General features: G+C 33.3%; 1 protein-coding gene across 1 annotated transcript in view; it reads right to left on the bottom strand.

The window, feature by feature from the left end:
- Positions 1 to 4,399: 4,399 nt before the first annotated feature.
- The window catches only part of RNF180 (ring finger protein 180), a 135,195-nt gene continuing 112,398 nt past the window's right edge, over positions 4,400 to 27,196 (bottom strand). The window contains exon 7 of the mRNA XM_045566071.1: positions 4,400 to 5,454. Coding sequence (XP_045422027.1) covers positions 5,255 to 5,454 — 200 coding nt within the window. The 3' untranslated portion in view covers positions 4,400 to 5,254. The remainder of the gene's footprint in view (positions 5,455 to 27,196) is intronic.

Genomic DNA, 27,196 nt, shown 5'->3' with positions numbered 1-27,196 from the left:
GACCCACAGATTTCACCTCTCACAAAAATCAAACCACGGTGGATAACAGATTTATACCTTAAATGGGAAACCATTAGAATTCTAGAAGAAAATGTAGGAAAGACTCTTACAGACATTGGTCTAGGCAAAGAATTTATGAAGAAAACCCCTAAGGCAATCGCAGCAACAACAAAAATAAACGAAGGGGACCTGATTAAATTAAAAAGCTTCTGCACAGCCAAAGAAACAGTCACGAAAATAAACAGACAGCCTACAGAATGGGAAAAAATTTTCGCATACTACACATCAGATAAAAGACTGATAACAAGAATCTATTTAGAACTCAGGAAAATCAGCAAGAAAAAATCAAACAATCCTATCAAAGAGTGGGCAAATGACATCAATAGAAATTTTTCAAAAGAAGATATAAGAATGGCTAACAAACATATGAAAAAATGCTCAACATCTCTAATCATCAGGGAAATGCAAATCAAAACCACAATGAGATACCACTTAACTCCAGTGAAAATGGCCTTTAACAAAAAATCCCAAAACAACACATGTTGGCGTGGATGCGGAGAGACAGGAACACTCATACACTGCTGGTGGGAATGCCAACTAGTGCAACTCCTGTGGAAAGCATTATGGAGATACCTTAAACAGATTCAAGTAGGCCTACCATTTGATCCAGCAATCCCATTATTGGGCATATACCCAGAAGAACAAAAGTCATTCTATAACAAAGACACCTGTACTCGAATGTTTATAGCAGCACAATTCACAATAGCAAAGATGTGGAAAGAACCCAAGTGCCCATCAATCCACGAATGGATTAGTAAACTGTGGTATATGTATACCATGGAGTATTACTCAGCTATAAGAAATAACGATGATACGACATCTCTTTGGTTCTCCTGGAGAGAGTTGGAACCCATTATACTAAGTGAAGTATCCAAATAATGGAAAAACAAGCATCACATGTACTCACCAGAAAACTGGTTTCCCTGATCATCACCTAAATGCACATCAGGGAAGGATACCAATTGGACATCAGACTGAAATGGGGGTGGGGTGGGGGGGAGGGGTTGGATGCATGCCTACATGATGAGTGCATTGTGCACCGTCTGGGGAATGGTCATGCTTGAAGGTGCTGAGTTGGGGAGGTGGGGGGAGGGGATGGGGGTATGACTACATGGTGAGTGCCAGACGCACTGTCTGGAGAGTGGACACGCCTGAGGCTCTGACTCAGGGGAATTGGCGGGACATAGACAATGTATATAACCTGAGCTTTTGTACTCCCATGAAGAGCTGAAATAATTAAAAAAAAAAAAGAATAGGAAAAAGGAAAATAAATGTATTCTGGAGAAAAGCAGACATTAGTAGAATTGTAATATTCTCTAAAAATTTACTGAATATCAGAAGCTCTTCAACAAGTAAAAACTAAGCTTGTTAAAGTATGCAAAACTTTCAGAACACTTTCCAAGATGACAGTGTTCTCTGGCTTCACCTATAGAATTCTGTGAAAAATCAAAGACTTTAACTGCCATTGCATGTAATCAGAGAATGCTCTTCTATAAGACATTCCTTAACAAATGATCCATATAAAAGTCAGATTTTTAAGAATATGTATTCATTTAGCAAGAGAAGACATTTAAGTGAAAATTTTATTAACTGGTTGTCTTTGTTATGCCATTAGAACTATCTTAGGAGCAAGATTCCAAGGCAAAAGTGAAACTGATGGTGGTAGTGCTATTATATTATATTTAGCATTTAATACTAGTATGGCATTAGTAATATATAAGACGTAGAAATATTGTTTTTTTTTTTTTTTACCATTCTTGAATTTGGTAATTCACAGTAGAATCTCTGTACAACATAAATTCTGATCCCTTTTCCATTTTGTCTAATTTAGATCCCCCTAGCTTCTGCTGAGTATAAAATAAATGGGTCTTGGATTGTAAATTTACTTTTTTAAAATTAAGAAATAAATTATCTGCTGAAAATATTCAGATATATACCTCAATCTGGGCACTCTTCTTCTTTTTTCTTTCCTTTTTTAAATTATTTTTTATTTCAGCATATTACGGGGGTACAAATGTTTAGGTTACATATATTACCTTTGCCCCACCTGAGTCAGAGCTTCAAGCATGTCCATCCCCCAGATGATGTGCACTGCACCCATTAGGTGTGACTATACCATTCCCTCCTCCCCCCTCCCATCTGCCCGACACCCAATGAATGTTATTACTATATGTGCACTTAAGTATTGATCAGTTAATACCAATTTGATGGTGAGTACATGTGATGCTTGTTTTTCCATTCTTGTGATACTTCACTTAGGAGAATGGGTTCCAGCTCTATCCAGGATAATACAAGAGGTGTTAGATCACCATTGTTTTTTGTGGCTGAGTAGAACTCCATGGTGTACATATACCACATTTTATTAATCCACTCATGTATTTGACGGGCACTTGGGTTGTTTCCACATCTTTGCAATTGTGAATTGTGCTGCTATAAACATTCTAGTGCAGGTGTCTTTTTTATAGAATGTCTTTTGTTCTTTTGGGTAGATGCCCAGCAATGGGATTGCTGGATCAAGTGGTAGTTCTACTTGTATCTCTTTAAGGTATCTCCATATTGCTTTCCACAGAGGTTGCACTAGTTTGCAGTCCTTCCAGCAGTGTAAGAGTGTTTCCATCTCTCTGTATCCACGCCAACATTTATTGTTTTGATAACTTTTTGATAAAGGCCATTCTCACTGGGTATAAGTGAATATCTCATTGTGGTTTTGATTTACATTTCCCTGATTTTTGGGCATTGTTTTAATAAACATGTAAACATGTTTAAAATTAACCTTCACCACAATTAAGCTCAGTAGAAATAGAAATTGTTAGTGATAGCTCATAAAATTAAACTTATGAAATTTATTAATGACAAATTTTATAATTCTTTAGTTTTAGAATTTTTCTTTTTGTTTGGCTCTTTATTGGAAAATGAGTTTTTATGTTATCAATACTGTGAGAGATGCCAAAGAACAGCATGAGAATTTTTTGTTTTACCCCAAAGCTCATCCATATATTTTATTTATAAATCCAATTATCTATTGAATGGCTGCTGTGTTCTATATGCCAGAAGAAAATGGTTTCTTTTCATCTCAGGTTTTATCTGGCTTCTTATAAACTTATAGCTTTAGGAAATGCTATACTTCTTATTTAGTAGCTTTCAGCACCATTTGTATACAATTTGAAAACATTTTAAAGTAAAACTAGTAACTTAAAATTTTCTAAATTTACTTTTGACAAATTATGTAATTTTCAGATGATGTTATTCATCAAGATATATATGATAAATCCATTTGGAATGCTCTTCCAAATTATGCTGTCTTTTCTTTGAGTGTATTTATTTAAGGGCATTATATATATTAGTATATAGTTTGTAGATACAGATCTATAAACTAATATGTATCACTGACCTAACAAATATATAGCGAATCAACTTTGTTTCCCTGAGAAATCTGTATCTATATTACTACTTATTTACTTTAATTTACATACAATTAAAGTAAACTTTTAAAGTAATATAGGGATGAATGAAGACATTTGCTAGAGCATATAAGCCAGGAATTTCCTGGGAAATGGTTGCAATTTATTTTAAAATTCTTAAGACATTTTATCCCCTCCATACATGTTTTGTCAATTTTAAATCTTAATATATATTTTAGGAGGACTGACATTTTCCCTTATATTTTTACATTGAGCAATAAGTTAGTGATTATATCCATTTATGAACATAAATTTATCGCTGTTTCTGAATTGTATTTAGTTTTCTGCTTTCTGGATTTGATGATGTCTAATGTATACTTATTTTATAGACATAATTTTAAACACAATGAAAATAGTATTAGAATAAGAATCTGTACCATTCTTCTATATTTCTGGGAACATTACATACCATCATACAAGTGCTTTGGCTCAAATACAGTTAATAGAAATAAGGCTGAATTTTGACTTTTCATAGATTGAATTGTTAAGGCCTGGTTGCTCCCAGCTTTGTTTTGGATGGTGGTAGTATTTGTAGTACCATGACAGACTCATCTATTTTTATGTAAAAATATGCCTATTTAATTATTAGGTATATGACATCATAGTGTAGTAATGTTGGAATAATAGTTCATAATCAGAACTTCTGTCCTAGGTTTCACCAAGATCACCTGAGTAATTGAATAAATAAGCTCATGTCTCTTTCTGCTTCAGTTTTCTCACTTTTAAAATTGGAATACATGCCCCAATTCCTTCCCACATCGTAATGATTCAGATCTCTTTTTTCCTTTTAATAAGAAAAATATTATAGGATTATTGTAATTACAAATAAAAATAAATGTCAGGTTTTCTTTCTAAAAGAAAGAAATAGGCTAATAGGCTAATTTCCAACAATTCTTTATTCCAGACATCAAATCACTTAATAACAATAAAAAATTAAAAAGCCATTCTTTATTGCACATTTACAATATATTTGACAATCTTCTAGTTAAATAAATGATAAATTAATTATATTTTGGACATGCATTGTTCTTTTAGACTACTGAAAATTGGTGAATTTTTTATTTCTTCAGGTTATTCATCCTGTAATTTGGAAAGTGTTAATATAGGTCTCTAAAGTGTCTATTGGAGGGGGTTAGTTTCAAAGTTTGTAGTATTAACATAGTTTTACTCTTCTGTTGCCTATAACAATTAAAACTGCTGTACTAATTAGATCTGTACAAAAAGGATAGTCAGTTTTCTTGGTAATAGAAGGGGACGTAAGTAAAGATATTGCTAGATTAGTTCCCAGAAAATGTTATTTATCTTTAATGCATATAAGTTGCTTGAGAATAAATAATGATTGACTACATATTTTATCAGTTAAGATATTGTCTATTCAGATTATCATTTCTTTTTGTATTTTTACTATTTTTAAGAGGGAAAAACCTCAGTCTTTACAATTAAAATAAGTACAAAAGTGACATAGTAAAATTCGAACCCCAAATCCTAAACCAAAACAACTATGAAATTAATAGTGCATTGTTGCTAAGTGCTGGATAGATTAGCTCTTAAATAAAGTTGGTTTGTTACAAGAAAACATTAATAAATCCATTATTGTCAGGCTTTCTATAAACACCAACAATTTATATAATGCAACATTATGAAAACTTCAAAGCACATTTAAAAAATGTTTAAGCAATTGTTATTTACATCATTTATGATTGTTCAACTGTAATACTAAGGTATGAAAATTCCTAAAACGGAAAGAAAAAATAGCAAAGAAAGCAGAAAACAATGAATCCAATGACCCAGTTCACTGAATAAATATAGATGATCACCATATCCATGTCAAACCACCATCCACGGCTGTCATCTTCAAAGTGCAGGTAATCCATCCTGTGAGCACCATGTGGGAACTGCCTTCTCGTAACTGGAGCTGCACGTCTGTGGAAACCTAGAAGATGTATGAACATATTAAAGCTCATTAAATTCAGATAAGTGCTCGGAAAGAAAGCTGAATTATGAATACAAGTACCATGAACAGAGCATATCTTGATTTCACTGAATGGTATGTTGTATTCCTGACCGTTTTTTCAATGATGAGCAACTACCAGAAGCTTCTTCTAACGGAGAGTGTTAGGGGAAGGGACGGTGAAGTTACCAAAGAGCACAGGATATAGAGTCAGGAGACTCACCTAGTTCTGTCACTTTACTCGGCAAGTTATTTATCTCTGAGTCTCAGAATTCTCATCTATAACATATAATCACTTCAAATATTGTGAGGATCAAATGTAATTATTTCCACATAAGGACATTTTCTAAATAGACTCTTTATCACATTTTATTTTTACAACTGCTGTCACTGTTTGTAACTTCTGATCACTAACTTAACTTTGAATCTTATGCCTTGAATTTCATTCAGTCCAGTTACTGCATCAAAATTTTGAGAAGAATGTCTCTTATCTTGTTTTAGCACTGAGTAAACTGGAGAGACATAATGGTTCTGTGAAGTTCTAGCTTGAAACAAATTCTGGTTTATCCATTTTAACAATTGAGTAATGTTAAATATTATGTTGTAGATCAGGCTGCTTATTCTGACTGTAAGGTTACATTCATTTGGGTATTAGTATAGTTATTTAAAAGTCAAACCTTGCTGTTTCTGTAACCTGAGACTTTGCTGAATATATCAATTCCAGGAGTCTCTTGGTGGAACCTTTGGGGTTTTCTAGATATAAGATCATATTATCAGCAAAAAGTGATAGTTTGACTTCCTCTTTCCCAATTTCGATACCCATAATTTCCTTCTCTTGCATACACAAATCAGTAGCATTCATATACACCAAGAACAGTCAAGCTGAAAGTCAAATCAAAGACTCAATACCATTCACAACAGCTATAAAGAAAATAAAATATCTAGAAATATACTTAACCAAGGAGGTGAAAGATCCCTACAAAGAGAACTACTAAACACTGACAAAAGAAATCGCTGATGATACAAACAAATGGGGAAATATATCATGCTAATGGATTAGGAGAATCAACATTGTTAAAATGTCCATACTTCCCAAAGTGATTTATAGATTCATTATAATCCCCATCAAGATATCAAAGTCATATTTCACACATCTAGAAAAAATAATTCTATGCTTCCTTTGAAACCAGAAAAGAGCCTGAATACTCAAAGCAATCTTGAGCAAAAGGAACAAATCTGGAGGCATCACATTACCAGACTTCAAACTATACTACAAGGCTATAGTAACCAAAACAGTATGGCATTGGCACAAAAATAGAGACATACACCAATGGACCAGAACCAAGAACCCATATATATATAACCATCCACATACAGCCAATTGATCTTTGACAAAGCAGACAACAATATACACTGGGGAAAAGAATCCCTCTTTAAAAAAGGTACAGGACAACTGGATAACCATATGCAGAAGAATGAAACAGGACCCTTATCTTTCACCACTCACAAAAATGAATTCAATATGGATAAAAGACTTAAATGTAAGGTATGAAATCATAAGAACTCTAGAAGAAAATGTTGGAAAAACTCTTCTAGATATCAGCTTAGGCAAAGAATTTATGAAGAAGACCCCAATGGCAATCATAGCAACAACAAAAATAAGTAAGTGGGACTTGATTAAATCAAAAGCTTCTGGCAAATAGATCACCTACAGAACAGGAGAAAATATTCACAAGCTATACATCCGATAAGGGACTAATAACCAGAATCTACAAAGAATTCAAGCAAATCAGCAAGAAAAATACTCAAACAACCTCATTAAAAAATGGGCAAAAGACATGAACAGAAGCTTCTCAAGACAGGCAGATGGACAATAAACATATGAAAAAATGCTCAACATCACTAATCATCAGGGAAATGCAAATTAAAACCACAATGAGATTTCATTTTACCGTAGTTAGAATGGCTTTTATTAAAAAGTCCAAAAACAGCAGATACTGGTGTGGATGCAGAGAGAAAGGAACACTTATACACCTTTTGTGGAACTGCAAATTAGTATATCCCCTATGGAAAATAGTATGGAGATTCCTCAAAGAACTAAAAGTAGACCTACCATTTGATCTAGCAATCCCACTACTGGGTATTTACCCAAAGGAAAAGAAACCATTTTATCAAAAAGACACATGTACTTGAATGTTTATTGCACCACAATTCACAGTTGCAAAGATGTGGAATCAACCCAAGTGCCCATCAATTCATGAGTGGATTAACAAAATGTGGTGTGTGTATACCATGGAATACTACTCAGCCATGAGGAAGGATGAATTAATGCCTTTCACAACAATATGGATGGAATTGGAGATCATTATCATAAATGAAGTATCTAAAGAATGGAAAAACAAACACCACATATACTTACTATTAAATTGGATCTAATTTATGAGCACACATATGCATAGAGGGAAGTATAACTCAATGGAAATCAATCAGGGGGAGGGGTGAGGAAGGGCTGTGCAAAAACCTACCTAATGTGTACAATGAACACTATCTGGGTGACAGGGACACTTATAACCCTGACTCAAGCATTACAAAAGTGATCCATGTAACCAAAAACATTTGTACCCCATAATACTTTGAAATAAAAAAAAGTTAAACCTCTTTAGTCAAGAATGATCCTATTTTAAGCTTATGTATGCTTATTTGTAAATTATGTTTACTTGTATAGATATAAAATGTGAAATTAAAAGGGATGAGATAATGAAATAAGTGATGTTTTGCAATAAATTGTAGAGTCATATTTCAAATAGTTTTGATAATTTCTAATTGTTTTTGGCTGATTTTCTATATTTGATTTGATTTTTAAAAATGACACATAATATTTGTACATACTTATGGAGTACATGTGATATTTTGTTACATATATAGGCTGTAATGACCAAGTCAGGGTATTTGGGGTGTCCATTACCTCAAGTATTTATCATTTCTATGTGTTAGGAACATTTGAAGTTTTCTCTTCTAGCTAATTTCAAATATGCAAAATATTGTTAACTATAATAACCCTGCTGCGCTTTTGAACATTAGAACTTATTCCTTCTATTTAACTGTACCTTTGTGCCCATTAACCAACCCCTTTTTATCCTCCCCCACCCAAACATCCTTCATCCTTCCCAGCATCTGGTATCTATTATTCTACTCTCTACTCCCACGCGATCAATTTTTTTTTAGCTTCAATAAATAAGTGAGAACATGTGATATTTGCCTTTCTGTGTCTAGCTTATTTCACTCAGCATGATCTCCAGGTCCATACCTGTTGCTGAAAATGACATTTCATACTTTTGTGAGGCTGAATAGTATTCCATTGTACATATATACCACATTTTTTTTATACCTTTGTTCATTGATGGACACTTCCATATCTTTGCTATTGTGAATAGTGCTGTAATAAACAGACAGCTTTGTCATATGGATTTCCTTTCCTTTGGGTAGAAACCCAGTAGTAGGATTGCTGAATCATATGGTAGTTTTTCATTTTTTGAGAAATCTCCATGCTGTATTCCATAGTGGCTGTACTAATTTACATTTCCACCAACAATACATAAGAGTTCCCTTTTCTCTGTATCCTCACCAGTATCTGTTATTTTTATCTTTAATTATAGACATTCTAACTGTTTATAAAAACAATTTTACTTCAGAATGATTTCTCTCTCATTTCCTAGAAAATAAGGCTATCACTTTTTTTTCCTATAGAATATGATTCAAACATACTCATCATCAAAGACCATAAGGTGAGCTCCATTATTTTGAAGTTTCTTTCAGAGATAGAAAAACTGTCTCTGAACAGTTGTCTCTCTCATTTTTGCAATTTCAGCAGTTTGCACTATGCTTATAGTAGATACTCAATATGTTAGCTGAATGGATGGGTGCGTACCTGCATATAAGGATAGACTTTAGAGAATTAAGATGAATAATTGGAATATTTTCTGAGAATGTCCTAAATCAAGACTTCCAAATGTATTTTCAGCAAGAGTTGAATATTATTATGAATGTATTTGAAAGAAATTTTACAGTTCTTATGAAAAAATATTCTTTAGAAGCTAATCCAGAGGGCCTTGAAATCAGTATTAATGTCCTATCTTTCACATGTGATGGGACAGACAAAAGGTTAAAGCACAGTGTTTTACTGTTCAATATCCTTCATATTACCTAAGAATTTTGTTATGTTAAAGTTGATTGATATAAGTAGGTCTTAGCAGAGGTGGAGTGATATATTTATAGTTATAAATAAGTATAGAGCCATTGTTAATATGCTTAAAAATTTAATGCAAAATAGATTTCAAATTTCATCTTTTCTCCTATATATTCAGGCTTCCAAAGTCAAATGTATTAATCCTTAAAAAATTAACCTTTTATAATGAATAAATTAAAATGTATTGCAGATTATTTACAACTCTGTAACACCTGCTTAAATTTCAATATAGTTTATGAAGTTAGGCTAAATTACAAATTTTTAAATGTTTAGGTTCTAGAACAAGGTAAAAAGTGAGTACCAAGTGTTTTGTAAAAATATTTTTATTGGTTAAAATATATATAACAAAGTTTGTATTTTAACCATTTTTAAGTGTATAATTCAGTTAGGAGCATTAATTACATTTACCATGTTCTACAACTATTACTGCTATTTCAAATTTTTTTCATCATCAGAAACTGTTTGGGATGATGAAAAAAATAATTCTCCTCTACCCCCTATCCTCAGCCCCTAGTAATCTCTGTCTATATGAATTTGCCTATTCTCGGTATCTTATAAGTGGGATCATATAATCTCCTTTTGTGTCTGAGTTATTTCACTTAGTGTATAATGTTTTCAAGGTTCATCCATATTGCAGTATGTATCAGAACTTCATTCATTTTTATGGATTTTATTCTTTTTTATGCATTATATTTTTATACCACATTTTATTTATCCATTCAACTGCTGATGGAAAATTGGGTTGTTTAACTTTTTGGCTACTGTGAATAATGCGAAATGAACACTCGTATACAAGTATATGTTTGAGTCCCTGTTTTTAATTCTTTTGGGCATATACTCAGCAGTGGTACTGTAGAGTCATTTGGTAATTCTATGTTTAGCTTTTTGAGGAACATCCAAACTGTTTTCACTTTGGGCTCCACCATTTTACATTCCTATCAGCAATGTACAAGAGTTCCAATTTCTCCTTGACAACACCTTATATGGTCTGAATATTAAACTCTTCTCAGATATGATTTACAAATATTTTCTTCCAGTCTGCAGGTGGACAGGTTGCTTTTTCACTTTCTTGATAAAGACCCTTGTACAAAATTTTTAATTTTGTTCAATTTACTTATTTTTTCTTTTATTGCTTGTGCTTTTGGTGTCATATCTAAGACTCAATTGGTCATAAATATTTACCTCTCTGTTTTATTCTAAGAGTTTAAAGATTTTTAGCTCACATTTAAATTCAGTTCAAAGTTGCTGATTCATTTATTAGCTCCAGTACCTTTCTTCTGAATTATTTGGGATTCTCTCTATACAGAACTGTGTCATCTGTAAAAAGAGATGGGTTTACATCTTCTTTTCCAATTTGTATGCCTTTTATTTATTTACTTTTTATCTAATTGCTGGCTAGAGTTTCCAGCACAACGTTAATAGCAGTGGTGAAAGCAAGCATCCTTGTCTTGTTCCTAATTTTAGGGGGAAAGCTTTCAGTTTTTCACCATTGAGTGTGGTATTAGCTGTGAGGTATTCATAAATGTTTGTTGACAAGTTGAGGTAGTTCTCTATTCTTAGTTGTCTGAGTATTTTTTTTTCTTATCACGAAAGGGTACTAGATTTTGTCAAATTCCTTTTCTGTATCAATTGAAAAGATCATTTTCCTCCTTTATTTTATTAATGCGGTATATTACCTTGATTTTATTAATGTCGAACCATGCCTGCATTCCTAGGATAAATCCTATTTGGTCATGAGGAATCATCCTTTTAAAATGCTATTGGAATGTATTTGCTAGTATTTGTGGAGGAGTTTTGCATCTACATTCAAAAGTGATATTGGTCTGTAATTTTCTATTCTTGTGTTATCTATGTCTGGCTTTCATATTGGGGTAATGCTGGCCAAATAGAATGAATTATGAGGTATTTCCCTCTCTTCAGTTTTTTCTTTCTTTCTTTTTTTTTTTTGACACAGAGTCTCACTCTGTTGCCCAGGCTAGAGTGCCGTGGCATCAGCCTAGCTCACAGCAACCTCAAACTCCTCGGCTCAAGCAATCTTCCTGCCTCAGCCTCCCGAGTAGCTGGGACTACAGGCATGCGCCGCCATGCCTGGCTAATTTTTTCTATATACATTTTTAGCTGGCCATATAATTTCTTTCTATTTTTAGTAGAGACAGGGTCTTGCTCCTGCTCAGGCTGGTCTCGAACTCCTGAGCCCAAAGGATCGACTTCCCTTGGCCTCCCAGAGTGCTAAGATTACAGGCGTGAGCCACCGTGCCCAGCCTCTCTCTTCAGTTTTTTTTGGAAGAGTTTGAGAAGGATTGGTATTGGTTCTTTAAATATTTCATAGACTTCATTAGTGAAGATATTTGGTTCTGGACTTTTTTTGTTGGGAGGTTTTTGTTACTGATTTAGCCACTTCACTTGTTATGGGTCTGTTGAGATTTTCTATTTCTTTAGTTATTTTGTGAGTTCCTGTAAATTTGTGCATTTTACCTAAGTTATCAAATTTGTAGGTGCACAGTTGCTCATAGTATTCTTTTATAATCCTTTTTATTTCTGTAAAATTAGTAGTAATTTATTCACTTTCACTTCTGATCTTATTTATTTGCATCTTCTCTCTTTTTTGTCAGTATAGGTAAGGCTTGCCAATTTTGTTGATCTTTTCCAAGAACCAGCTTTTGGTTTTGGTGATCCTATTGTTTTTTCTTTTTAATTTCATAATATTAAGGGGGTACAAATGTTTTTGTTACATGTATACCTTGTATAATGCTTAAGTTGGGGATTTTACTGTGCCTGTCACCAGAATAGTGTGCATTATACCTGATAAATAAGTTTTTACCCCTCATCCTCTCACCCCTCCCCATTTCTTGGTTTCCAATGTCCTTTACATCTCTTTGTGCCCATGTGTGCCCATTGTTTAGCTCCCAATTGACCACATGTGGTGTTTGTTTTTCCATTCCTGAGATATTTCACTTTGGATAATGGTGTCTAAGTTGCTGCAAAAGACATTATTTCATTCCATTTTAGGGCTGAGTGGTACTCCATAGTATACATATATACCACATTTTCTTTACCCATTCATCAATTGATGGGTACTTGGGTTGATTCCACATCTTTGCAATTGTGAATTATGTTGTGATAAACATTCAAGTGTGGGTGTCTTTTCTATAAAATGACTTCTTTTCCTTTGCATAGATACCCAATGGTGGGATTGCTGGATTGAATGGTAAATCTACTTTTATTTCTTTGAAGAGTCTCCATACTGTTTACCATAGTGGGTGTACTAATTTGCAGTTGCACCAACAGTGTATAAGTGTTCCTTTCTCTCTGCATCTATGCCAGCATCTACTGTTTCTTCACTTCTTACTAATGGCCATTCTGACAGGGGTAAGGTGGTTTTAATTTGTATTTCTCTGATGATCAGTGATGTTGAGGATTTTATCATGTTTGTTGGCCATTTGTCTATCTTCTTTCAAAGAACTTCTGTTCATGTCTTTTGCCTACTTTTTGATGGGGTTATTTATTCTTTTCTTGCTGATTTGTTAGATGTTTTTGTAAATGCTGGATATTAGCTCTTTACTGGATGTATAGTTTGTAAATATTTTCTCCTATTCTGTAGGTTATTTACTCTGTTGATTATTTCCTTTTCTGTGCAGAAGCTTTTTAGTTTAATTGAATCTCATTTATTTATTTTTGTTATTGCTGTATTTGCCTTTGTGATCTTAGTTGTAAATTCTTTTCCCAGGCCAAAGTCATGTATTGAAATCATATGGGGATTGTTTTTGCTTCTGTTTATGTAGTGAATCATGTTTACTGATTTGCATATGTTGAACCATCATTGCATCTCTCCTGTGAAATCCACTTGATCATGGTGAATTATCTTTTTAATGTACTGTTTAATTAAGTTTGCAAATATTATGTTGAGGATTTTTATACCTATGTTAATGAAGGAAATTGGGCTGTAGTTTTCTATTTTTGTTGTGTCCTTTCCCGGCTTTGGTATCAGGAGATACTGGCTTCATAGAATGAGTTAGAGAGGATCACTTCTTTCTCAATATTATGTAATACTTTCTATAGGATAGGTAGTAGTTCTTCTTTGTAGGTCTTGGAAGAATTTGGCTGTGATTTGGTCTGGTCCGGGGGTTCTTTTGTTGGGAGATTTTTTATTACTGCTTCAATCATGCAGCCATTATTGGTCTGTTCAGGGTTTCTTTCCTTCTGATTCAGGTTTGGGAGGTTGTGTGTTTACAGGAATTTACCCATTTTCTCTATGTTTTGTAATTTGTGTGCATTATAGTTTTCATAATATTCACAGATGATATTTTGCATTTCTGTTGCATTGGTTATAATGTTTCCTTTTTCATTTCTCATTGAGCTTATTTGAATCCTTTCTATTTCTGGATAATATGGATAATGGTCTATCAATTTTGTTTATCTTTTCAAAGAACCAACTTGTTATTTGATTTTTTTTTTTTAATTTTTAATTTTTTTTTTTTTGAGACAGAGTCTCACTCTGTTGCCCAGGCTAGAGTGCCGTGGCGTCAGCCCAGCTCACAGCAACCTCAAACTCCTGGGCTTAAGCAACCCTCCTGCCTCAGCCTCCCAAGTAGCTGGAACTACAGGCACACACCACCATGCCCGGCTAATTTTTTCTATTTTCGTTTGGCTAATTTCTTCCTATTTTTAGTAGAGGCGGGGTCTCACTCATGCTCAGGCTGGGCTCGAACTCCTGAGCTCAAGCAATCCTCCAGCTTCGCCCTCCCAGAGGGCTAGGATAAAAGGCGGGAGGCACTGCGCCTGGCCTTCATTGATCTTTTATACATTTTGGTTTCCATTTTGTATAGTTCTGCTCTGAGCTTTTCTATTTCCTTTCTTCTGCTGGCTTTGGGTTTGGATTGCTCTTCTTTTTCTAGCTCTTTGATATGTGACATTAGATCGTTAATTTGTGCTCTTTCTGTCTTTTTGATGTAGGCATTTAAGGCTATGAACTTTCTCCTAAAGACTGCTTTTACTGTGACCCCTAGATTTTGAATGGTTGTGTCCCCTTTGTCATTCAATTCAAGGAATCTTTTTATTTCCATCTTAATTTCATGTCAGATGCAGGGATCAGTAGGTTGTTTAATTTCTGTCACTTTTTATAGATTTGAATGTTTCTCTTGGAATTCATTTTCTAGGTTTATTCCACTATAGTATGAAAAAACACACTGTATGATTTCAATTTTTTTTGTATTAACTGAGACTTGTTTTGTAGCCTAGGATATGATCAATCTCAGAAAATGCCTCATGTGCTGATGAGAAGAATGTATGTTCAGTAGTTTTTGTGTAGAACATTTAATGTTTTTCTTCCCTAATATATAAAATGTTTTTTTCCTTACTTCTGTCAATATAGAATACAGAATAATCTAGATTTTATCAATTAGTCTATTTATAATTGTAACCATTTGTTAAAAATTTAAGTATCAGTATAACAGCAAATATAGCTTAGCGATCTCAACTCTTAAATTTAACCTGATCTCTAACATATTACAAAAGAATCTTTTGTCAAGAAATATATCAAAAAGCCTCACTTAGGTTGTGACACAGAGTGTACTGGATCATTATTATTATCAGCAAGTTATTTAGGATAGCGATGTTCTTCCATTTTACAGATTAAAATTTAAAAAGACGACTCTAGGCTTTGAGAATGCAGTTGATTTGCCACGGGTCACATATAAGTGATAGAGCTGAGTCTTCAGCCAGTTTCTGTTTATATATCTATGAGAGTCCTGTAAATTTCAGATATATCAAAACTATAAGACAATTCAAGTATCTTCTTTCAGTAGCCTGACATTTTATAAAAAATATTTCACAAAATTTCTATTCGAGAAGACAGCTATTTTTTAAAACCATTTTATCTATTCCCTCTGAATATTTAAATATATCACACTTTAAATTCTTTCTGTGACATTAAAATAATGAGCAACCCTAATTAATATTTGAATCTATTTGTAACCTCAGTTGTTCTCAAGGAGTGGTGATGGGAGACACTTGGAAATACATGGGGACTTTTTTTGAATCAAAAGTTGGGGGATCTATTTCTGGTCAGGTATGTTAAATGACCAGCAGTGTTAGGTTAGCCTCATAGCAGCATTGGGTTAGAATTGACCAAGCGTGTGCTTTTGGGAACACTGTAGAATTCACTTATTTGACAATCTTTTTGAAACAAAATAAAGAATTGAGAAGAAAATGGCCCATGGATGGTTCAAATCATAACTAAAGCTTATTATTGGCTAAGTCTATCTTATCAAATCATGGCTCAGACAAGGAATCAGTTAAGTAGCAATATCCATATCAAACAGAAAAATTATTTCTATAATTTCTAAATCTACAAATAGAATTTATTAGAATGACTTGGTGAATAATTCATCTTCTGAGTTATATCACTTGGTAATCAGTTTTATAAATACACATTAGTTCCTTAGAGAAAGAAAAGGAATATATTTTATAATTTTTGACCTATTTAGAGATTTTATGTTACTAGTTGTTAATATTTTGAATATTATCCTAATAGGAAATGTTGTTCAGAAAAGTCAGACTCCACTAATTTAACGATAACACAATTCAGTAAAAAACATTTTATCTGATTGAGAGATTATTTTCTTTGAGGGTTTAAAAGAAAAAAGCACCATTGATTCAGCTATGTCTTATCTTTTCAAAGCTTTGCTAGTATTTTTGACAAAGTCAGTGTCCATTTGATAGAAGTCATATTATCGAGTGCAGCTTGAAAAACCTCATAGATGGCCACCAGTTTATATAATCTCTTAAAAGTGAAATAGTAACCTATTCTTTTGTTGTATGTGAACTCTTAGTACATACTTAAGGAATGTAGAATAAAATAACTTGAAAGCATAATGCTTATTTCATAGTGAACTCAAAGTTTCAAGTAATTTAAATTCTCTCTGGAATATTTTGAGAAATTATGCTATGGCCTTTCATTTTCTCAGACTAGAAAAAAGTAACAAATGAAAAAGCAGTCCCTGTGACATACAGTATTGTTCTCTCTCTTTGCTATTTTAGGAAAAAAAGGATAAAATGTAGTATTGAATAAAAAATTAATGAGACTGAAACTAAATATTTTCAGATAGATTATATTTAAGTTTATATTATAAAAGCTATAAATTATATATAATTGCATTATATACAATTTACCTTTAAAATACTTCAGCACACCAGAAATGCAGAAGAATATATATTTTAAGAGACAATATAATGTGGTAGCATTACCAATTATAATACCAATTATAATACATACCATATTGTATTACCAAAATAATGGGCGTCTTCATAAAATAGTATCTATTACTTCTCAACAAAACCTGAATTATTAATATTACAATATAACCTTAGTGAAGTTAATACATGTATGCAGAGTAACATTTTGCTAATAAAAACTATTTCACTGCCAGCATAGTTATGAAGTTTTTCTATAATGCTTTATTTTTGAGTGAATAAAATCTTAAGCTGCTTTAATTGTGACACAAGCCTGACACCAGTGATGGTAAAGAAGAAGTTTTAAACTGTTCAATTTTTGCAAATTTTTGATATCAATTATAAATCTATAGACATTAAAACATTTTCATATCATCCTATTCATTTTAATGAATACTCTAAGAACTGTTGAAATTTATGAACATACATCTCATTTAATATTCATTTGTTTTAAGCCATAATAAATAAGTCCACTACTTCATATGTACTGCAAAAATGAAAGATACAGCTACAGTTATGATATGGTAGTAGCTCCACCAGCTGGCAAAAAAGGTCTGAAACTTTCAAGCCTATCAGATCATTAACATATTCCTCATGTCCCCAAAGGGAAGAAATTGGGACTGTCCTGCCCCTCTTTTCCAGATACTTGTTACCTTTCATTTTGGGACAACTTTTCCTCTGCCAAGACTACGCTGATATGTATTTTAACCCACTTTCTTCTTTTTTACAGATTTTTTTTAATGTAATTCTTTACAGATGATAAAACAGGCCCACAAACTTAATGCCTTGGATACAATATTGAAGTACTAAAAACACTTTGTGGTCTCCCAAATCGCATGGCATTTTCCCCAGAGTGCTGTTGTTCTAAGCATATTGGTTAAACTCTAATTTGTGTAATTACTTGCAGATTTCTTAAATTTGCACCATATTTTCAATTAAATTTCTATTTGCTATCCAAAGCAAATAGACAATTACTATGTGCTATTAAACTATCACTATATTATGCCAGGGTTAACTTCATTTCCATGTAAGACAAACACTGTTCATCTCTTTTATAGCATTGCATTCCTTCTGACTAATACATTCTTTATAATAATTCAGATATGTTACTGCCTGGAAGTCAGAGAATAAAAACAGGATCTTTTAAAGTTCCTTTGCATTCTGATCCCACAATTCTGTTCTGCCTTATATTCACAAGCCCTATCAGCTTCTAGAGCAGTGTATTTTATCCTTGATGCTTTGGCTGCTCATTGGAATCACCCAGGGAGCTTTAAATAATACTGATGTTTGAGACCCATCTCCCAAGATTCTGAATTAACTGGTCTGGGATATGGCTGGGGCATTAGGATTTATTCGAAGTTATAAGTGTGAAAGAATAGAAACTAATACCTGGAACTGTTTTGCTTCTTCTCTTCTCACGTGCAAAAAATAATAATTTTCTCTTTCTCATCTGTCAAAGTGAATTGAGGAATTCTTCAAGATTAGATGAAAAATTCTTTTTCAGAATAATGGTCTTATTTTGTAGTTGCTCTATTTTGGGAAGCCCAATTCCAGAAATTCTGGATTAAGATTATGAATGCTGATGGTTATCTCTCCTGGAAATCCTTTACCTTTTTATTAGTTTTATCAAGCTAACTGCTCATTTGATTGATTGAAATGAGTTGCTGAGTTTACGTTTTACTTTCCCTAAGGAATCAGTGATTACAAAAGGTAATTTCCTAGACGCTGGTTATTTTATGTCATTTTAAAAAATATTTTAACTGTGGAAATATGATCATACTTCACAGGAAAAATCAGAACAAAAATTCCTTCCATAACTTCAGGAATTTTTGGGTTCTTAAATAAATTTATAAGATTGATATATACTCAGAATAACAGCTTATAAACAATACTGGGCTTTTGGTCAGTAATATGAATAATGTTGGATAATTAACCAATCCTTATGTAAAGAAAAGCAAATTATTTATAAAGTGTTCCTTTTTGTGTCTATCATGATAGGTGTTCTGAGTGTTGTTGGTTGGAAGTTGCCCAGCCTTTAAAGAGAAATCCTAGCTTTCAAATAATTTTTTATATATCTGAATGTTGTAGCAAATTCCATTAAGACATTTCTTAGACTATAGACTGCATATCTTCAATCCATTTTTAATTAATACATTTAAAATTAATTTTATTAAATGAAAATCTGCCCATTACTTTATTTTTCTCTTATATAAATGTTTGGGTTATTATGGTACTTTCTGATAAAGTTATGCACACCGGCCAAGAAATAACCCCATGGATAGTTATCTTTTCCAATGGAGAGTCTTTTCTCAGGATCAAGAAGCCAAAACTTTCCCTGTTTATCAGAAAAGAGGACAAGATGTAGAGTGCCATATATGGACAATTCTGCTGTGCTCTGCAGAACTCCAGAGCACCCTTCATAGAGACAACTATGTCAGAGGTACTTCCTGGAGTTGGGAAGTGTGGGATCCCTGATTTCAATGCTCTCATTGCTTTCCTAACTTGGAAGAATCCAGGAGGTACATAAACTCAGGTTGATAATCCTCTATGATGAGGTGGGCTAGAAGCCCCTTAGAGGGCTACAAGCTGAGGCTGTAAGCTATATCTTACAAATTGTATTATCTAGATTCTGGTGAACAGTTCACTAGCCAAATGAGAAACAAAACATTGTTTTCATTAGTACAGGCAATCACAATAACCCCCAATGCAAGGCTTATTAGTAAATTGGTTTGAAAAAATCAGGGGCTTCCTTGTTCCCTTCTCTAGTCTACATCTTGGGATCCACATACAGAGTAAGAGGTAGAACTAAGCCTACAGACTGAAGTCTCAGTTCGTTTATTCAATGAACTCAGCTGCATGGATAAAGGAGCAGAACTCAGAAAAGTATGGCAGGGTTGTATTATGCAATCTGTAACAGCCAAAATAGAATGAGAACAGTGGATTGACTAAATGAGGCCCTTTTTGAATTTAGAGGAAAGAAGTGCAAGGGCACCCATTGTGCTTCAGTATAGGAAGTGCAAGAAGTAGGAGGGAAAAGAGTAGGCAATGCCACTCCAAAGCACTGCCTTTGAACTCAAAAACCCAAGCTACTAATATATTAACAATAACATGAGCCCCAACCTTTGAGATTAGCCACTACTCTTCCCTGGTGAAGGATCTTCTAGATCCTTATTGTGTATGTGTGTTTCTTTTTTTCTACCAGTTCTTGGGAGAGATGTGTTGAAATCTCCAACTGTGATTGTGGATTTATATCTATTTCTACTTTTAATTCTGCCAAATTCTGCTTTATATATTTTGAAACAGTTTTTAAGTTGCATGCAAATTCATGGTTTTATATTTTCCTGTTGAATTGTCCTTTTTATTACCATGAAATGTTCCTTTTCATCTCTAGTAATTTCTGTTCACTTAAAGTGTAAATTTTTTAGATTAACATAACCATATCTGCTTGCTTTTGATTAGTGATTGCATGATATATCATTTTCTATACTTTTACTTTCAACCTTTCTGTGCCTTTATATTTAAACGTTGTCTCTTGTTTAAAAGCATGTAGTTGGTTCTTGTTTTCTTTTTTAATCTATCTGCTAATATTTTAATATGAATGTTTAGGATATTTACATTTGTTTTTTATTTGTTGTATCTGATTTTTATTCCTGTATTTTTCTTTTATTGCTTTCCTATGGATCCCAATCAAACATTTTTTTATTATTCCATTTTCTCCACATATTAGCTTTTTCTTCCTTTTTTTTCCCTTCTTTTTTTTTTTTTTTTTTTGAGACAGGGTCTTGCCCTGTCACCCAGGCTGGAGTGCAGTGGCCTGATCATAGCTTACTGTAACCTGGCTAATGTTAAAATTTTTATAGCGATGGGGTCTTACTCTTGCTCAGGCTGGTCTTGAACTCCTGACCTCAAGCAATCCTCCTGCCTCGGCCTCCCAGAGTGCTAGGATTAAAGGTGTGAGCCACCGTGTTGTATCCATCTAATGCATTCTTAATCCAGATAGTGCACTTTGTATTTTCAGAACGTCTGTCTTATTTTTTTTTTTTATTTTCTAGTTATTTTATTTCTTTTTTTTTTTTTGAGGCAAAAGGAGAATTTATTTACAAAAATGACAAAAATATCAAAGGGAGAGAAAAGCATAGTTGTAATGTAAATAATTTTTTTGTCCTCAGGCACTGCAGCTTAAAGTTTAATGGCAGAGACAGACGTAAACAATAGACAAATACATGAGGCTGAGGAATAATAAAATTTATGAGGATAATGCTGATTCTTAACAATGAACAGGCTGATAACAGACTGCTTTTGCTGGAAAGAGGACAGAAAAGATCCACATTTTTAGATCAATTTATGTACAAATCCAAAAAGTCCAGCTGAATAGACATATAGCAGGATATACTCACACAACCTGCAAATCAAGCTGTCTGCAAAGATTATTTGCCTACGTTAAGTTTTTATTATTATTATTATTATTTCAGAATGTTATGGGGTACATATGTTTTGGTTACATTGATTGCTTTTATACTTCTTGAGTCAAAGTTATAAGTGTGTCCGTCACCCAGATAATGTACAATGTACCTGTTAAATATGATTTCACCCATCCCCTCTCTCCCCACCTGCATGATTTCTGTTGAGTTTTACTTCTGTCTGCATATGAGTGTTGATCAGTTAGTTCCAATGTAATGGTGAGTACATGTGGTGTTTGTTTTTCCATTCTTGTGACACTTCACTTACAACAATGTTCTCCAGTTTCATCCAGGTTGTTGGAAAGATATTAACTAATTTTTTATGGCTGAGTAGTACTCCATGGTATACATATGCCACATTTTACTAATCCAATCATAAATTGATGGGCACTTGGGTTGATCTTTGCCATTGTGAATTGTGCTGCAATGAACAATCTAGTGCAAGTGTCTTTTGGATAAAATGAATTTTTTCCTTTGGATAAATATCTAGTAGTGGAATTGCTGTATTAAATGGTGGGTCTACTTTTACTTCTTTGCAGAATCTCCATACTATTTTCCATAGAGGTTGCACTAGTTTGCAGTCCCACCAGCAGTGTGTAACTGTTCCTTTCTTTCCACATCCACACCAATATCTATTGTTTTGGGACCTATTGATAAAAAACATTCTCACTGGGGTTAGGTGATATCTCACAGAAGTTTTGATTTGCATTTCTCTGATGATTAGTGACGTTGAACATTTTTACATGTGTTTATTGGCGGTTAGTCTATTTTTTCTTTTTTTAATATTATTTATTTCAGCTTATTAGGGGGGTACAAAAGTTCAGGTTATATATATTGCCCATGTCCCGCCCATCCCCCCGAGTCAGAGCTTCAAGCGTGTCCATTCCCCAGACACTGGGGGGTGGGGGGAGGGGATGGGTGTATACCTACATGATGAGTGCAATGCGCACTGTCTGGGGAATGGACACGCTTGAATGCTCTGACTCGAGGGGATGGGGGTGGGGGGAGGGGATAGGGGTACACCTACATGATGAGTGTCTTATTCTTTTTTATAGCTTCCATTTTCTATTGACATTTTCTACCTTTTTATCTATTCTGTCCATCTTTTTCTCTTTTTTCATTGATTTTTTTTCTAATTAGATATTTTAAAGTCCTATTTTGCTAATTCCAACATGTAGATCAACTAGAGATCTGTTTCTATTTTGTGCTTTCTCTGTTGATTATCGGTCACATTTTCCTAACCCTTTGCATATCTCATAATTTTTTCTTGTATAAGAAATTCATGTAGAATAAAGTTGATTATTTCCTTCCAGAGAGGGATGGACCTTTCTTTTGTCAGAAAGATAGCATGAGAGGTTCATCACTTCAATCCAATAATTAACAAGCAGGGTTCGGTTTGAATTTAGGTTGCAGGTTTCATTAGACCCAGTCAATCTCTGATTTCAAATGTCTAAAGTGCATGACCTATGTTGTGTTTACTGCAGTCTCACTCCTTTAATCAGACTTTATTTCCAAAAACACTATGGAGTTCATCATGGCACTGCAGGAAATTTTCAGTGTCTTAGTGTTTAGTGTATTCTGTTTTTCAGGTCTGGACTCCTCCTTTGAGCATGGTCCTCTGGGTTTTTTGCTTAACAGTTTAGAAGGTCTCTAGCTCCTCTAACTTGAAAGTTCTGCTTTTCAGATGTTGTGGATGAAGCTCTTTAGCCTTTCATCCTACATAGGTTTAAAATATAGGAAGTGTTTTAAGGAGTCTTACTGTGTGCTGTAGATCCCTCCCTATAGTATAATTTGATTCATAAACTCTGTTAGACTGTAACAGATTTAATTCTGCCTTTTTGAGTCAGCTATTTAGCCTTTTGTACTGCCACAGCTCTTAGCAAATGTCTCATGTGGAAAACTGGCCATATGTTTGGACTCCTTTTCCAATCTGACATGTTGGTCCATGTGGTTATCAAAACCTCTGCTGATGTGTCTTCCCCTTCGTAAAGTTCTCTGTCTATGGCAAGACTGATTCTCAAATAATTCCCAGACTAAGAAAATACTCCCAGTGAAGCAAATAGCTGGCAATATTAGCTTTCCTACAGGGCTCTCAGAATACTGGAATTTTAATTCACCTAGTCTTCTGAGCTCCTCCACTTCCTTTCTAGCCTTTGCTTATCAAAGGTTCGAAAAATTCAGTTTCCAGTATCAGAGTCATCTTATTACATATTTGAATGCTTTAACTTGATGCCATTTATTCTTCAGCGTAGTTAGGGAAAGCATTAGTTTTGGGACACAGTAGTAAAACTATGGGCTCAGAGACAAGGTCAGGACTACATGGTCACCCTTTCCCACTAAGGTAATTTTTTTCCTGTGCTAATTTCAGAGATCTTGTGGTCAGTGGATTTTTAATGGACATACATATGTATGCATTTGTTTCAAATGCAAGTGTTTTAAAATGAAGGCAGCTTTCTTACCAACACCCAATTTCATATGGAATTAACAAGTAAGTTCTATAAATGTGAAACAATGAAAAGGATGGAATTTTCAGAGTGTGTGTGTGTGTGTGAGAGAGAAAGAGGGAGAAGGAGAGGATAGATGGGGAGAAAGAGAGAGGAGGAAGACTGAGAAAATAAAACACTGCTCATAACTTTTAAAATAACAGGTATGAAGCAATGATATTTGACCAAAATATATAATTTGTAATTTATTTGAATCATAAACAATGTAGAAGGAAAATGCTTCTGAAATAAATTTTAAACTCATAAGTAAACCCTATAACAAAAACATAACCCGATTCGGCCAAAATAAAAAGAAAGAAAAAGACATTTCAGAATTTATAGGCCCCTTCAAAATACCTTGTGAACAAAACTGTGGCTATTTCAGAGGAAATGTAAAGGATAACGCACCTTTCTCCTAAAAGGCAGAAACAAGATTATAGCATATTTTTAAATTTCTGACTTACCTTAAACTTTCTGAGAGGGCAAATTTCTGGGACATATTCCAACTCATGTTGTTTGAGCATGTACCATTTTGTTTTCTATTAGAGACAAACATTGTTTTCCATCTGGATATCCTTTGATTTATAATGAACATGTTTAAACTTGCAGAATCAATTTAACACCTTCAGCCAAACTAATGACCAAATAAAACTCCCCCAGGCTTCATGAGAAATGGATGGATTTGTCATAAATATATGTCAGACACCTGCATTTCAGCTGCGTGTTTTGTTACAGCCAGCAATATTAAGACATGGAATTTTAAAAGCTTTTAAAAAATTTAACTTGAGTATATTTTTTAAAAAATTCAACAATGTGAACTCTTTTTTCAAAAACATTTTAGGAAAACCTCTTAGCTAGCTTGCCTTGTGTATGTATGTATATATATTATACACACATATATAATTATATATATGTATGTGTATATATTTTTATATAATATGTGTGTGTATATATATATGATTAAACCATGTCAAATGGACTGACAAAATAAACTGAGGATGCAATGCCTGGAAATGGTATTTCAGGGAAAGGAAATGCCACTGACAGAGTCATCAGTGCATCTAGTGCCTGATAAGAAATATCTATCTCACATTTACCAAGAGTATTTCCATTCCTTTTCACATTACCCATTTTATGTATTATATTTAATATGAAATATATATTTGTAAGAAGAAAAAAATTAAAACATATCTGCTTACTCATCAATATATTCAAGATACTATTTCATAAAGTGAAAAGGAATGAGTCTATTATAGGTAAGCGTGAGGAAGTTTCATGGCTGAGTTCAAGAAGAGTTTATATACAAGCTTCATTGGTTAGAAAATCTATAACTATGTTAAGATTTTTTGAGTATGGAAAGAAACACTAATTTTGTGAAGCCAAAGGCAGCTACAGAAATGTCTATTCTGGCCGGGCACGGTGGCTCACGCCTGTAATCCTAGCACTCTGGGAGGCCGAGGCGGGTGGATCGCTCAAGGTCAGGAGTTCGAGACCAGCCTGAGCGAGACCCCGTCTCTACTAAAAATAGAAATAAACTATCTGGACAACTAAAAATATATATAGAAAAAATTAGCCGGGCATGGTGGCACATGCCTGTAGTCCCAGCTACTCGGGAGGCTGAGGCAGTAGGATCGCTTAAGCCCAGGAGTTTGAGGTTGCTGTGAGCGAGGCTGACGCCACGGCACTCACTCTAGCCCGGGCAACAAAGTGACACTCTGTCTCAAAAAAAAAAAAAAAAAAAAAAGAAATGTCTATTCTTTCTCATAAGATCCTCCTGCCTACCTTACCTCAGTCTACCAACCATATAAAACTAAGCTGAGAAGTAAATTTGTTAGGGAACCTATTAACCTAGTAGAGGTGGCATCTTATGTTTTATAGTGTGGTATCACTATAGGAATCACAAAGGCTAATTTTTCAATATGATCCTGATTTTGTACAATTTTATTTTTAATCAAGATGATTCTATCAGTATGTAATTAAATGTGGTTTATTATTAAAAATAATTAGAAATCAAGAATAACAAAAATACATGTGATGAAAGGGAAATTTATGGCCTTAAATAATAATTTAAAGAAAGTAAACCTAAACTTTTGTACCCCCCTAATATGCTGAAATAAAAAAAAAAGTAAAAAGGATAAAAATTAATGACTTAGAAAGTCATGTTACTATGATATAAAAAGAACAGAGTAAATCCAAGGAGAATAACAGTAAGGATTTAATAAAGAGCAGAAACTAATGATATAGAAAATAAAGATATAATACAATAAAGTCAATTCCAAAAATTGTTAATTTAAAAGGAATAATAAAATTGACAAATACCTGGCAATATCAGGGGAAAAAACCAAAATAAAGCATAACTAAATAATATAAAAAATACAAAGAGAGCATAATTGTAGATACAGGAGAGATTAAAATATTATAAACAACTTATGCCGACAAATTTGAAAACTAAAAAAACCAAATTCTTAGCAAAAAGATATATAAATTGATGTAAAAAGAAATTAACAAAGCATAGTGTAAAAAAGATACAATCTTAACCATAAATGTAGATGTAAAATTCTCAAATATTAGCAAACCAAATGTAACAGTGTATAAAAATGATCAAGCTGAGTTGATTCCAGGAATACAGCATAAAACGTTAGAAAAATTGATCATAATCTATTAATTCCATGCATTAACAAAGTGAGCAAGTAAAGCCATATGATAATTCAAGAAATGCTGAAAAACATTCACAAGATTTAAACCCAATTCAAGAAAAACTACAGGTATTAGCAAATTAGGAACAGATGAGAACTTTCTTAAAACTTGATGAAAGGTACCTACCAAAAACACATAGCAACAATTATACTCAAGTATTAAGAGCATTTCTTTAAAAATCAGGGATGCTGTTATCACTTTTTATGTTCAAAATCAAATAGAAGTCCTAGCTCAGAATGTAAAGTGAAAAAAGCATATGCATTAGATTGAAAGATGTAAAATTGTCCTTATTTAAGATAATAATACAATTGTCTTCATTGAAAACCACCCAAACCCTATAAATAATTAGATTCACTAAGATAATTTACTAAGGTTGTTAAATATGAGATAGTAATTATAATAATAACATTTCTTTGCAACAATAGTTAGGAAATAACAAAAATTCAGTAAGACTATATAATAAATACTCAGAAAAGTAGGCTATTTTTGAAAATAGACATATGTGAATCCTCTGTAATATAATATAAGGGGTATATTCTATATAAAGACCTAAACATGAAAGGTAAAACTATAAAATAAATATTTAAAAAAATCTAAGTGAGAACCTT

This window comes from Lemur catta, chromosome 12 (assembly GCF_020740605.2).
Source record: "Lemur catta isolate mLemCat1 chromosome 12, mLemCat1.pri, whole genome shotgun sequence".
Classification (NCBI taxonomy): Eukaryota; Metazoa; Chordata; class Mammalia; order Primates; family Lemuridae; genus Lemur; species Lemur catta.
The sequence above is the reverse complement of the archived record's forward strand: the minus strand, read 5'-3'. Positions and strand labels throughout refer to the sequence as shown.